Here is a 12,070-nt window from a genome sequence, read left to right as displayed (position 1 = left end):
CGATTCTTCGACCTTCTTTGGTATTTAAGTTCTCATGGACATATTTTTTGATGTGACAATTATATTTGCACGACTTGCATACAAGGTTAAGATTTTCCTTTCTGAGCCACCCGAGCACTCGAAATGAAATTAGTGAGCAAACTTGCATTCGAATTCAGTCAGAAAAAAAAGCCAGTCGCAAAATCAGTAAATTCCACATTTTCATACTGATTCCGAAAAAATCAAGACGAATTTTAAGGGAGAAAATGTTTTTGTTTATTTATTTTATTACAAAGCAATCAAGTTCGGAGCCATTATTATTTGTGAGTATTGAAAAAGTTGCTCCACTGGCGAGTGGTTTCCTTGATTTCCGTGTGCTGGTATATGAAAGAAGCAACCGCATGCTGGAGTTTGGCGTTTGTTTTCAATCTGTCAATGCTCCAATTGAACACTTGACAAAGGTAATCTACACACACTTGCCAAATTGGTTCCTCTTACAAAAATTAACAAATTCGTCTGAGGCCAATTCCTTCTTCTCGTCTCCAATTATAATGGTTGTTGTGTTAGACATGGAGGTTATAATATTTCCAAGATCAACATACATCTTACACAAGTTATCACGAACGGTATTCATTCTCTCGGGATGCTGATCAACCTTGGATTGCAACTTGATTCGTTCATCCTTCTCTTGTTCCAATTCTCGTTGAATCCTTTTCATATTGAATTGGAGATCATGATTAATGTCGACAATTCTTTCATACTTCTTTTTCAATTCTTCAAATTCATGGATCGTTGGAATGGTGGAATGCAAGCCCACTGAAGAGGAGAAGACTGGAGTCAAAACATCAGTTTGAGAAGAGAGTATTGTGGTGTTGGTCGGGTCTTTCTGAAATGATGAAGAAGCCAAGGGTTGAGATTGCACTGACAGTTGTACTGACGGTTGAAATTGCATTGGTGGTTGAGATTGCATGGATTGAGGCAATACCACTTCAGACAGATCTTTTTGAGTGGAGAATGCAGGCACGACCATATCTTTTTGAGAGGCAAAGATCATGGACAAGGGATCCTTTTGAATCACAGTAGAAGAATTCAACACATCCATATAGCAGGCTGCAGAATTATTCTGCTTGAACAAATCATTTTCAACAGAAGGTAATACTAATTGGTTGGTGTTTGCATTGACAAAGTTTTGAGATGTGATTAATGGTTCACTCTTATCCCACACCATACAATACAGTCCATACTCCATTCATGCAACGAGTTTACATGAAACTCGTCGGGAAGAGATGTGACCAGTTTCATGGCTTCTGGTAAGACTTTTGTAATGGTAACAATTAAGCAGTCTGACTTTTGTGCATTCAACGCCGGATTGGTGGTGGCATTGGCAACATGAATGAGCTGGGACTCTTTTCTACTTCCTAAACAAACCGAACGAACGTGAGAAGGATTACATGTCACTTTTTCAGTGGTAGAAAGAACATGATTCTCAATAAACACTTTCAGCTGGAGGTTATTTAGGATCTGTTGCAACACCGTCATGATGGTCTCATGTTGTGGGTAATTAGTGAGACAGTCAATCAATTGTTGTTTTGTTTTTAAAGCCTTTTTGATTTCCAATGGAGGTGGTAATTGACCGGACTCATCTTGCAATGTTTCGTCCTTCAACCGAGCACTGACATTCTCCAGAATGAGTCTGATGTGAGGAACAGTGACATCAGGCAAATCAGTCTTCTTCTTTGATGACCTTTTCTTTTGATTCTTGGTTACTGAAGTGGAAGCCTCAGTTTGACTGTTCTTGGATTTCAATAGCTGAAGAACTTGCTTTACAGAATTATAGTGTTCAGCTTTAAGGACTTTCACTTCCTTTGGGGTATGTTTCTTCTTCTTACTTTTAATAAGGTCAACTGAAGATGATGGCAACCGTTTCTTCTCGTGAGAAGAAGAGCCTTGTTCACCTGATTGTTGAGACATGTGTTGTAAAGTGGTAAGAGAAAAGAACTTGAGTTTTTTTTTTCTGAAAATGTTGGTAAAAAATACCGCTCGAACGTCAAACCAAAATGCCACGGTCAGTCTATTCTCACAAGAATATGGTTTCTGCTCGTGCTCTTGAGCGAGCTATTTTGAACTCCAACATGGAATACTCGAGTATTAGAGTTGGCAGAATGACCATTCCACAACAACATGCCAATGTATCATCATCGGAAGCTGTTGCTCCTTCTTCTTCACATCATCACCCTCTCGCGACCAATAATATATTACACAATACTCAGCCTCCACCATCAAGCGTTTCAAATTCTTCAATGCTTGGTAATCATGACAGACCACCACCACCTCCAACCTTGAACGACGGAGAAGGGGGAGAAGGAAACAACTCGGATGGATTTCTTCACACCATGGTGAATGATTTAGAAAGCAATGAGAGCTTTGTAGAGTTTTTTGAAGTGTTTCAAAAACAAGCACTGGTCATGATTATGAATCAAATTCCCAACTCACGTACTCCAATATCCACTCATTCCAGTAAGACTTTGGGAGAATTAATATTTGATATGCTACAATTATATGTCAAATTTAAGGCTAGCAAAGTAATGATGAATGAAATTTTCAGAATCTTGAATGCACTTCTTCCAGATACTTGTAAGTTGCCTTTCAATGTCAATACCTTACTCAAAAAGATTATTAATGTATCCAAGCAATATCAAAAAGTATATCATTGCTGTGATCAAGTATGTGAAGCTTCTAATCATTGCTGTTCCAAATGTGGAATGGATTGTTCTAATAGTTTTTTCTGGAGTAAATCTATTGAAACTTGCACTTCAGAAATGGTGGACTTGATTGGATTGAGAAATTTTAAAGCTCATTGCACTGTTCAACCAAATATCGATGAAATTAATGACTGTATAGACTCGATTGAATATGAACGAGTTGTGAGAGGCTGGAAAGAACCGGATGCCGTGTGTATTACCCTCATTGGTGGAGGTGATTCAGGTTCTGTTAGCAAAAGCAGCAGAGTGTGCTTCCTCTTGTAGCGTGGATTACTGAACTGTCATTGCAATATAGATATTCATTTCCACTCACCATGCTGCTTGCATATAGCAACAAACCCATTCCATTCAATACTCTGCTTGATCGATTTATTTCCGAATTATTGATATTGAATCAGGGAAAGGAATGTAAAACAGAACAAGGTGTGATATATCGTCTCAAGGCAAGATTGTTCACCTTTCTAGTAGATCTTGATGCGTGTTACGATTTATTGTGCATGACCAATCATGCTGGAACTTCAAGTTGTCGATGGTGTAAAAAGAATGGTAGAAAGATTCAAGACCGAACCATTTACAGCTCGGGTGGAAATGAACAGGAACGGGTTTGGTCTGAAATTGTTGCAAATTACAAATTAATGCTAAAGGGAGAGATTCAACAATTTGATGGTGTTAAAGGCTTGTCCATACTGGTGAGACTACCATACTTTACATGGACCACACAGATTGCTTGTGATTTGTTACATAATTTACTTGAAGGCCTTTGTGCAAAATTGTTGAACTTTATCAAAAACAAGTACAATATTGATACTATTAACAGTAAGTTAAGAACTTTTACTTGATAAACTACTAAAAGAACGATAGACAAGCTATATGAAATCAAAACACCTTCGTTCTATCATCGAAGAGTCCGTGGATTGGATGAATTGAGTTATTTCAAAGCAATTGAATATTATATAATATTTTCATATTGTATTGAGGTTTTTCAGGATGAAATATCAGACAAACACTATCACATTCTCAATAGACTTTCTACTTTTATACGCACCATCATGCATCCAGTAGTGAGAGGCCTTGAAGTTCTATACAGTATGAAAAAGGAAATTTTTGAAATATTACAAGCCATCGAGACAGATTTTGACATTATTATTTTAACACTGGCTTCACATACAGTCTTTCATTTTCCTCTGTAAGTCGGCTAAATGATATAGCTCATTTTCACATATTATCCATCATGTAATTATTTTTATATATTATCCATCATGTAAACAGTTCTATTTTCTATCTTGGACCTCTATGGTGTACGAGTACTTTTATGCTCGAAGATCTAGCTGGATCCATCACTAGCTCTGTTCAAGGAGGAAAGAATAACATGGACCACAAAGCACTGGAGAACTTTTCATTACATCAAGTCATTTCCATGAAACGAGTAAGAACTTTTCATTTTCAATTTGAAAAGGGTGATTATTTTCATGCTCAAGAATTTCTCGTGTTAAAAGTTTAGACTCGAATCAAGTCAAAATATTGGACGAAATGCCAAAAAAAGCCATACCCTGTTTCCAAGTTTGTGGTAAATTTAAACAAGTTCATAGGAATGACTTGTTCTTGATTTAAACAATACCAAGTTTATTCACGTGATTGTGATGAGTATGAAAATTTTTTCAAAGACTCAACCAAACTCATTAATTGTTACAATCGAACATTCCTACCCTTCACTACATTCAGAACAATTCATGAATCAAGGTAAGTTGGTATTACTTGACCCAATTGAACACAAGGTGTCATGGTCATCGTCAAGGTAAGCATTGAATCATTGGTGATCAGCTTATTTGAAAAGATGATACGATGATTGATAGCGAGAAATTATAATTACACTGAATTAGAAGTGGATTACTCAAGCCTTCCATGGATTACTATGAAATACGATATTGGTGATTTTCATTCCAATGAGTGTCTTATCCGTAGACTAATTTCAATACCATAGTATGATTTGGAGACTGATTTTAATTCAACCCAGAGTCAGATTTGGATACTGATTTCAATTCAACTCAGAGTCTAATTTAGGTACTGACTTTACTTCAAATCAGTCCCTTATTCAGAAACTGATTTCACTTCAAATCAATCCCTTATTTTTCAACTGATTCATCAATAAATTTTTCTTACTGAATTCGATGAAATATTTCAATGCTTATTTAAATAAAATCAGATATCGATTTAAGTGAACTGCAGATTTGGAACAGAGCAGAGTAAACTTAGTAGGGATTAAATTCAAAAATCCGCTGACTTTTCGACTAACTTTAAAATTTTCAGTTTTCAAACACCAACTCATTTACTTGGAAAGTCAGTGAAAAATACTGCAGAATTTCGAGTGCTCGGGCAGTTGGTTAATTTCTCTTTTTTTTTATACCCTTAATCATTTACCTTCCAAAATGAATCTTATTCAGTCGAATTAACTAATCGAATTTCACCAGGTGATAGCACTCAATTCTGAATTTATCCTCTGTCTTAAGATACACATATAAATCAGAGTCATCCATCGATGAAGGAACATTAAATCCTTTCTTGGGTATCAATTAATGGTTAATGGTGAGACATTGAATGTTTCAATATTTTCCAAAGCTTTTGCCAATCATTTAAACCCTTTTTCTGTTTGCAGAATTGGCTAACAATTCCAACACTTTCTAACATCATGTTCTCTACAAAGAGCGATTGACCTTTCATTATTTTGCAAGGTTACAAAAAAAATGGGACAATTCACATCATCATCACAGAACTCTTCGGCTCCTCGAGTGGAAGAAGTCTTACAATCCGAATCTCAACTATTTTATTATAGGGATTTCCAGGCTCATGCAAATTGTGCTGAAAAGATTCGGCAATTTAAAGCATTGAACAAATTGATTGATCTCAGAGAACATGTGGAGTCCGATGGATCTGGAAATGATCCCTACCAAACTTACCACAATCGAAAAGTGAATAATTTATCATCGGAAGAGAAACGAAAGCATGAGAAAAAGTACAACTCTCTCAAAGATATGATTTTGGAAAATGCGTGTGTCATGTGCCAAGTTTTTGCTGGCAGACCTGAAGAATCACACAATGAAAGTCAATTAAGATCTTGTATGGGAGATGAATTAGTGGATTGGAGTTTGATGAGGAGGAGCGACACTCAAAATATCAATAATGGAAAAGATACAGAGGAAGAACAAATTTCATCGTATTCAAATTTACCGTCACTGAGTGTGGACTATGATCGAGTGGTTCATTGTTTTCATCAAGATCACACTCTTTCTGAGATGTTTAACAAATTAGCTGCTCACAAAAGAATGTTAACTCAAAAAGGGTCCTTTCAACAATTATTTCCCAACATGGTCGAAGAGTTAAGAAAAAAGAATGATGAAACTCAACTGCAATACAATAATACACAGCATACACCCGAGCTCAACACCAAGTTATTACACGAAATTTCACAGAAACATGCATCCAAAGAGCTTGCTATTCTAGACAGTTGTATCAACAAATCAGATGCACAGATACATCCAGGAGGTCATTCCTGTTTGGGAGAAGCTATAATCTACGCTCATGCCCTGACCACACATTTTTGTAAACGTTCACTCACAAAATGCTTGGAAAAGAAGGTTCCTTCTTTCATTATTGACGGTCTGGAGGACGATGAAGCGTGGAACCAACTCTCTGTTATTGACTTTTCACAATGTCTGACGCCAAAGAATGACAATGACGTCGAATGCTCTCATTGCTTTGATCAGGTCATGGATTTCATGACAGAAACAGTTTTGAAGGAATAAACCATGTTAAAGTTCCAGTCTATATATGCTTATAAGCACTCCTCTTTGTTTCTTTGTTTTCAACAGCATTCAAACTTTAGAAAATCTAACTGGACGTCAACCTAAAGGACTCGTTTGATTCTAAATTTAAACCATTGGTTTTTTTCCAATTTATTGAATAAATTATTATTACGTTCAAAAAAATTTGATTGTAAATACCGTTCATGAATGGCCTTGACTTATTAACGGCCGCTGCAACTCTGGAGCAAGCATCTCCTTCTGTCCGAGGTGGTGGTGGTGTTGTTTTGTCCTCCGATGAACAACAACAACATGCCTCTTCCTCTTCTGCAATTATACCAACATCAAGAAGTACGATCACTTCTCAGCAACCATCATCATCATCATCACTGGTTGTAGTAGTCAATGATGGTACCATAGAAATTGAATGTTATCAGATTCCTTCCGCACATGTCTTGCAAGACAAGTACAATCAGAAACCTGGTCGTAAAACCATGAAGGAAATTCAGAAAGAACAAAACAAAGATGTATTCCAAATGAAAACTAGAGTTTCAAAACTTCTCAAGAATGGATTATTCCTACTCAAGAATTTACGACTGTATTTGCATGTCGAGAGTGGTTTTTTATATCCTGGAATATCGACTCGGGATGGAGATTTGTTTTTTCCGGTTGATAAGAGTCAACTCTTGCAAGCAATCAAAATTGTTGCACCAGATATTGAAGATGAGAATTTACCACAATATCATGTCAATGTGAATGGAAAGGGATTTAAATTGAATGGAGTCAAATACTCCAAGCAAGATGTGGTCTCATTGATTGTACTTTTGAAAAACTCGTCCACCAATTATGAAGAATCTTTTAAGAACAGAGAACGAAAGTTAATTCTGCTCTCACCACCAACGTATTATCCTCGATTGTGTGGTGAGAATGATCCCAGAGCGATCAAATTGAAGCAAAAGATTCAACAACAAGAAAAGAATAATGCCACCACATCATCACTTGGTGATGAACGAGTAACATCCACATCAAAGAGAAAACATGGCAAGGGCACGAGTAGTAGTACAGAAAGTAGTAGTGGTGATGGCAGTGGTAGTGACTCAGAGATGAGCCATGAATTGATGATTTCCGAAATTCCTCATCCACATTCACCACCAGCGATCGTTTTGTCACAAGATGCTGTTTCTGGTACCACCACACAAGAACCACCAAAGAAGAAAAAGAAGCAATCAAATACATCACCGATGAGCAAGACAAAAAGACTGGAAATAATGAATACCGTCTCAGAAAATGATGAGGAGACACACACAGCAAACTCTTCCGTGCAATCTCCATTAATGCTTGTAGAAGATAAGTTGAATGAAATTGTGAGTGTTTCACACTCTTGTGATTCTGACTTGCAACGATTAATTTCATATCTGTATCAGCAGTCGCTCATTTCAGAAACGTCAACTCAAACCTATTGTAACAATAATCATCTAACCTTGGAGGAACTTGTTGAGAAAACGCCTTTATCTTCCTCGACCATCTCATTGGAATCATTAATTGAATCATGCAACAGTTTAGATAAGGATTTCCTCGCTTTGATGGGTGAACTCATGGAACGTGAGTTGTTGCCGTGGATGTACGGATGGCAACATTATCTTCGACGATCGTATGACTATGCTCTTGAGAAAGATCCTACCATTATCTACAAATTCTTGGATATGCATCGTGAACTTTTCGGAAATAATCCCAATTACAAAATAAAAGATAAAATTTGATCAAATTTCGTCATATGAGCGAGTTGTTGACAGTTAAAATCAAAAAGAGTGGAATATAAAGCTGAAGGGAAATTGGGATTGCACATAATGACATTATATAAACATATTTTGTTTGAATTGACCAAACCTACTCTTAAACCCTTAAAAAAACATTGTTCTTGGTTTGGACGGGTTGATTTGTTGGGTTATTGTAGTTGTGGTTTTGGTTTGGGTTGTAGTTTGGGTTGTTGTTTGGGTTTTAAGTAGTTATTGAGATCAGACTCCCAAAAAAAGTATATGTTTGTATTCCATTATCTGTCACCTCAGGGAAATTCAAGCTAAGGGGGCTCAGACTTTTTTATGATGTTGTATTCCAAAAGGTTTTCCTTAATCAAATTTATTTGTTAATTTCACACATATCCTCTAATAAGAATCTCACAGACATCTTTTGCAACATCCTCTTCCACATAATTAACCTGAATTCACTTAACCTTCAACAGCAACAGCTGTATTTGGTGATCGTCGTCTTTTCACCGCGAAATACACCACCACCACTAAACCCACCACCAACACTCCCAACATGGCTGCAAACACAATTCCAACAATAACTTCATCTGAAAGATCTGAAAGAGGCTCCTCCTTGGGAGGAAAATCAGTGGTATAGAAACACGAAGGGTCCGTTGTTGGATCCACTTCCTCAAACATATCCTTCGGATAAGTCATTAAAAGAGCAAAAGGTTGTTTTGTTCGATTTTCGTCAAAGAGTGAAGTCACATATACGGCAACAGTCACGAAGACGGAATGATCTTTCAAGGATGAAGAGGGTAATTCTTCCACCACCACTCTTTCCACATTGTTCGTCGTGTCCACTCGGTCTCCATAATTTCCAGCAATCACAGAGAGTGTTGAAATATTGCCTCTGCTGATCACATAGGTATTGACGAATAAATCCAAATCACTCAAAAGTTGAGGCACAACCGCAATACTTCCTGGAAAATCATACCATGCAAGAGTGGCCTTAAAAAGGGTGAAGTTTGAAAGCTCTTGTTTTCTCTTGAAACATAATTGGAGAGACTGTGATCTGGTTTTAAAGGATTTTTCTTTGATAAGAATTGTCAAGGGAATACCATCTTGATTTTGTAACAAACTTCCCAAATAAACTCTTCCAAAACCTTCGTACGAGTTTGGGCTTCCCAAATTTGAGAGTTTTAATCGTCGATTCTTGTCGTAGGAATAAGCTACAGTTCCTGTCATGGGAATGGAGCTGTGGACGAGAGCTGCTTTCAATAAAGGACCTGATGGTTTCGAAAGGTTCATCTTGGTTTGGAAAAATTCTCTCAATAAAGCAGCGGCTCCAGCAACTAATGCAGTGGCCACGGAGGTTCCTTTCGAAATGTCACATACAGAATATTATTGTAGATGATCATCCATGGTTGAATATATCATTGAATGGAATATTAAATGTGAATGTTAAAAGTGAAAAGAAATGTATCAACAGTGAATTCAATAATACAAACCGTCAAATGTCATGAGAGCAGCTGAATTTCCAAGAGATGGAGAGTTGGTTCCACATTGATCGGTAATTGTTTTACCATCGGAATGAGCACTCACTACATTGTAGCCAATTCCTGTCACGTCAGGTTTGATACGATTACCAACTGCGGAACCTCTTGATGAGACTAAAAGATTAAATGATGACAAAATGATTCAAAAATCGAAAGGGTATGACTTACAGTAAGCCAAATTGAATTCATTGTAGATGGATGGATTGCTGGTATATTCTTCCTCCACTTTAGATGGGCAGCAGAAACTATGAACTGTAAATGTCCAACCATTAATTTTCCAAAAATGGTTAAAAATGAATTCCAAAGATTCCATTGGAATCACTTAAATTTAAGATAAGTTTAAACTTACTAAAATATTGATCTTTTCCAGAATAGGCGCAACATTCATCAGGGGTTGAGAACGGTAATTTAGCAAGTCGAATTTTGTTTTTAAAATCTTCAAAATAAACTGATTCCTTGAAAGCATCATTTGAGGTCATACTTGCGCCCACAGAGATTGCATTCTTTGACGTTGCAGGAGATCCAATATTTCCTTTCGAAGAAATTTCTCCTGAATTTCCCTAAAAGTGACGTCAACAATGGTTCAATAATGAACATTTTCAAAAGTCACACTTACCTGTGCAAAAAGAATGACACTATCTTGATAAAGCCACAAAGTTAGGTCTACATCATGGCATCGAGAGGTATATTGATTAGAAACAGAACAACAAGTGTCGCTTCCAAATAATGCTCGACAAGTGTCATCTGTCACGCTCTGTCCAGCTCTATAACCATCCATCGTATCTCTCCACACACAATCTTTACAATCGTAACTACATGAAAAATAATCCTCAGGACTGTTACCCCATGAATTTGAAAAGATTCTTGCTCCTTTTTCATGGGCAGGAATGAAAACGGAAAAATGATACGAAGGAGGAATCCAATTTTTTGGATTTCCTGTTTGTTGTGTATCTGTAAAATAAAGTCTTGCATTTGGAGCAATTCCATGATATTCCTTAATTGGATTGACACTCGAATTGAGAACATTATTTTGAATACTTCCACAAATAGAACCAGCAAGGTGAGTTCCATGTCCATCCACTTCGTCTTCCATCCGTCTTGATGACACCATTTTCAGTATAAACAAGCACCGTATTGTATCCAACAATTTTGCGATGATTCATGTTGACACTGTCAGTTTTCACAATGAGATTGTTTACATCATGAAATAAACAATTGTCCCAATCAATTCCTGAATCAGCGAGTCCAACAATTTGTCCATTTCCGAAAATTCCCATATCATAGAATGGAGTGGCAGACATTCCAACACTTGGAGAAGGACCAAATCCTTGCATCATGACACTTGCTTTCTTATTCATCCATTGATGTTCCTCAAGTTTTCTTTCAATGAAATGAACATGTGCAAATTCTTTCAAAATTTCACCCACATGTTGAGCTACGAGTGGAGAGAAACTCATTTCCAGTTTATCCTTTGAAGAAACATGAATTTGAGAAATGATCTTCATTGGAGAAACATGTTTGTTCCATTCTTGTTGTTGTTCTTGTTGTTTGGATAACCATTCTGAGAATTTGGAATTTAATTCATTGGCAATGAGATGAGCTTCTTCGAGTTCTTGATTGACGAGAACGGCATCGAGAGATGGAAGAATGGTGATGATGATGTTTATCATGTTGTTGTTGTTATTTTCCATAGGATTAAAAGTTGAAGTAAATGTCTGGTTTTGGTCTTTTAAAGTGTTCAGTTGAAGATGAGCGAGTTGTTGAATTTTATGAAAATGCAAAGCACTTTTGAATCTAGGTTCATATTCAGCAATCCATTCAATTGCTTTGTTGGAAGATGACAATGAGGAAACGTGTGAAATGATTTCTGACGTTTTGGCCACCACGGCAAAGACATTTGAAAATCCCAAAGGATGTCCCGATTTCCTCACCATGGATTGAATCCTTTCTTCAATACTTGTTGTATCCGTTAATGATGCGTTGTGTTTATCGTCATTTGTTTTGGATTCATTTGTTAATTTCTTCAACTTGACAATAAACTGACTTCGAGGTTCATCTAAAAGTTTCACAATTTGACCATGTTCTTTCTTTTGTTGTTGTTCGCAAGATTCAAACCACTCACAGAAAAGGAATGAACTGTGTATGCAATCGATTCAATTGGTTCATTAAATTATTTTCATGAGAGAGTGGAAAGGAACGAGTCTCTTGTTCAGTGGAAGAAGATGGAT

The 12,070-nt window shown here is 36.8% G+C and overlaps 6 protein-coding genes across 6 annotated transcripts; 4 read left to right on the top strand and 2 right to left on the bottom strand.

The window, feature by feature from the left end:
- Positions 1-445: 445 nt before the first annotated feature.
- FDP41_003765 (uncharacterized protein) lies at positions 446-1,950 on the bottom strand (the record flags this gene model as incomplete). Its single annotated transcript, XM_044707105.1, has 2 exons — positions 446-1,137; positions 1,224-1,950. The coding sequence occupies 2 exons, from the start codon at positions 1,948-1,950 to the stop codon at positions 446-448; spliced, it is 1,419 nt and encodes a 472-aa protein (XP_044561825.1).
- Positions 1,951-2,036: 86 nt separating this feature from the next.
- Positions 2,037-3,005, top strand: FDP41_003764 (uncharacterized protein; the record flags this gene model as incomplete). Its single annotated transcript, XM_044707104.1, has 1 exon — positions 2,037-3,005. One exon carries the CDS (start codon positions 2,037-2,039, stop codon positions 3,003-3,005), a length of 969 nt encoding a protein of 322 aa, XP_044561824.1.
- Positions 3,006-3,055: 50 nt separating this feature from the next.
- Positions 3,056-4,242, top strand: FDP41_003763 (uncharacterized protein; the record flags this gene model as incomplete). Its single annotated transcript, XM_044707103.1, has 3 exons — positions 3,056-3,557; positions 3,603-3,927; positions 4,011-4,242. The coding sequence occupies 3 exons, from the start codon at positions 3,056-3,058 to the stop codon at positions 4,240-4,242; spliced, it is 1,059 nt and encodes a 352-aa protein (XP_044561823.1).
- Positions 4,243-5,482: 1,240 nt separating this feature from the next.
- FDP41_003762 (uncharacterized protein) lies at positions 5,483-6,541 on the top strand (the record flags this gene model as incomplete). Its single annotated transcript, XM_044707102.1, has 1 exon — positions 5,483-6,541. One exon carries the CDS (start codon positions 5,483-5,485, stop codon positions 6,539-6,541), a length of 1,059 nt encoding a protein of 352 aa, XP_044561822.1.
- A 203-nt stretch (positions 6,542-6,744) lies between these two features.
- FDP41_003761 (uncharacterized protein) lies at positions 6,745-8,298 on the top strand (the record flags this gene model as incomplete). Its single annotated transcript, XM_044707101.1, has 2 exons — positions 6,745-7,902; positions 7,963-8,298. The coding sequence occupies 2 exons, from the start codon at positions 6,745-6,747 to the stop codon at positions 8,296-8,298; spliced, it is 1,494 nt and encodes a 497-aa protein (XP_044561821.1).
- A 465-nt stretch (positions 8,299-8,763) lies between these two features.
- Positions 8,764-11,776, bottom strand: FDP41_003760 (uncharacterized protein; the record flags this gene model as incomplete). Its single annotated transcript, XM_044707100.1, has 6 exons — positions 8,764-9,662; positions 9,795-9,956; positions 10,011-10,094; positions 10,192-10,402; positions 10,459-10,836; positions 10,973-11,776. The coding sequence occupies 6 exons, from the start codon at positions 11,774-11,776 to the stop codon at positions 8,764-8,766; spliced, it is 2,538 nt and encodes an 845-aa protein (XP_044561820.1).
- Between the last annotated feature and the right edge of the window lie 294 nt (positions 11,777-12,070).

This window comes from Naegleria fowleri (genome assembly GCF_008403515.1).
Source record: "Naegleria fowleri strain ATCC 30894 chromosome Unknown tig35, whole genome shotgun sequence".
NCBI classification, from domain to species: domain Eukaryota; phylum Heterolobosea; class Eutetramitea; order Acrasida; family Naegleriidae; genus Naegleria; species Naegleria fowleri.
This window is presented reverse-complemented; position numbering and strand designations above follow the sequence as displayed.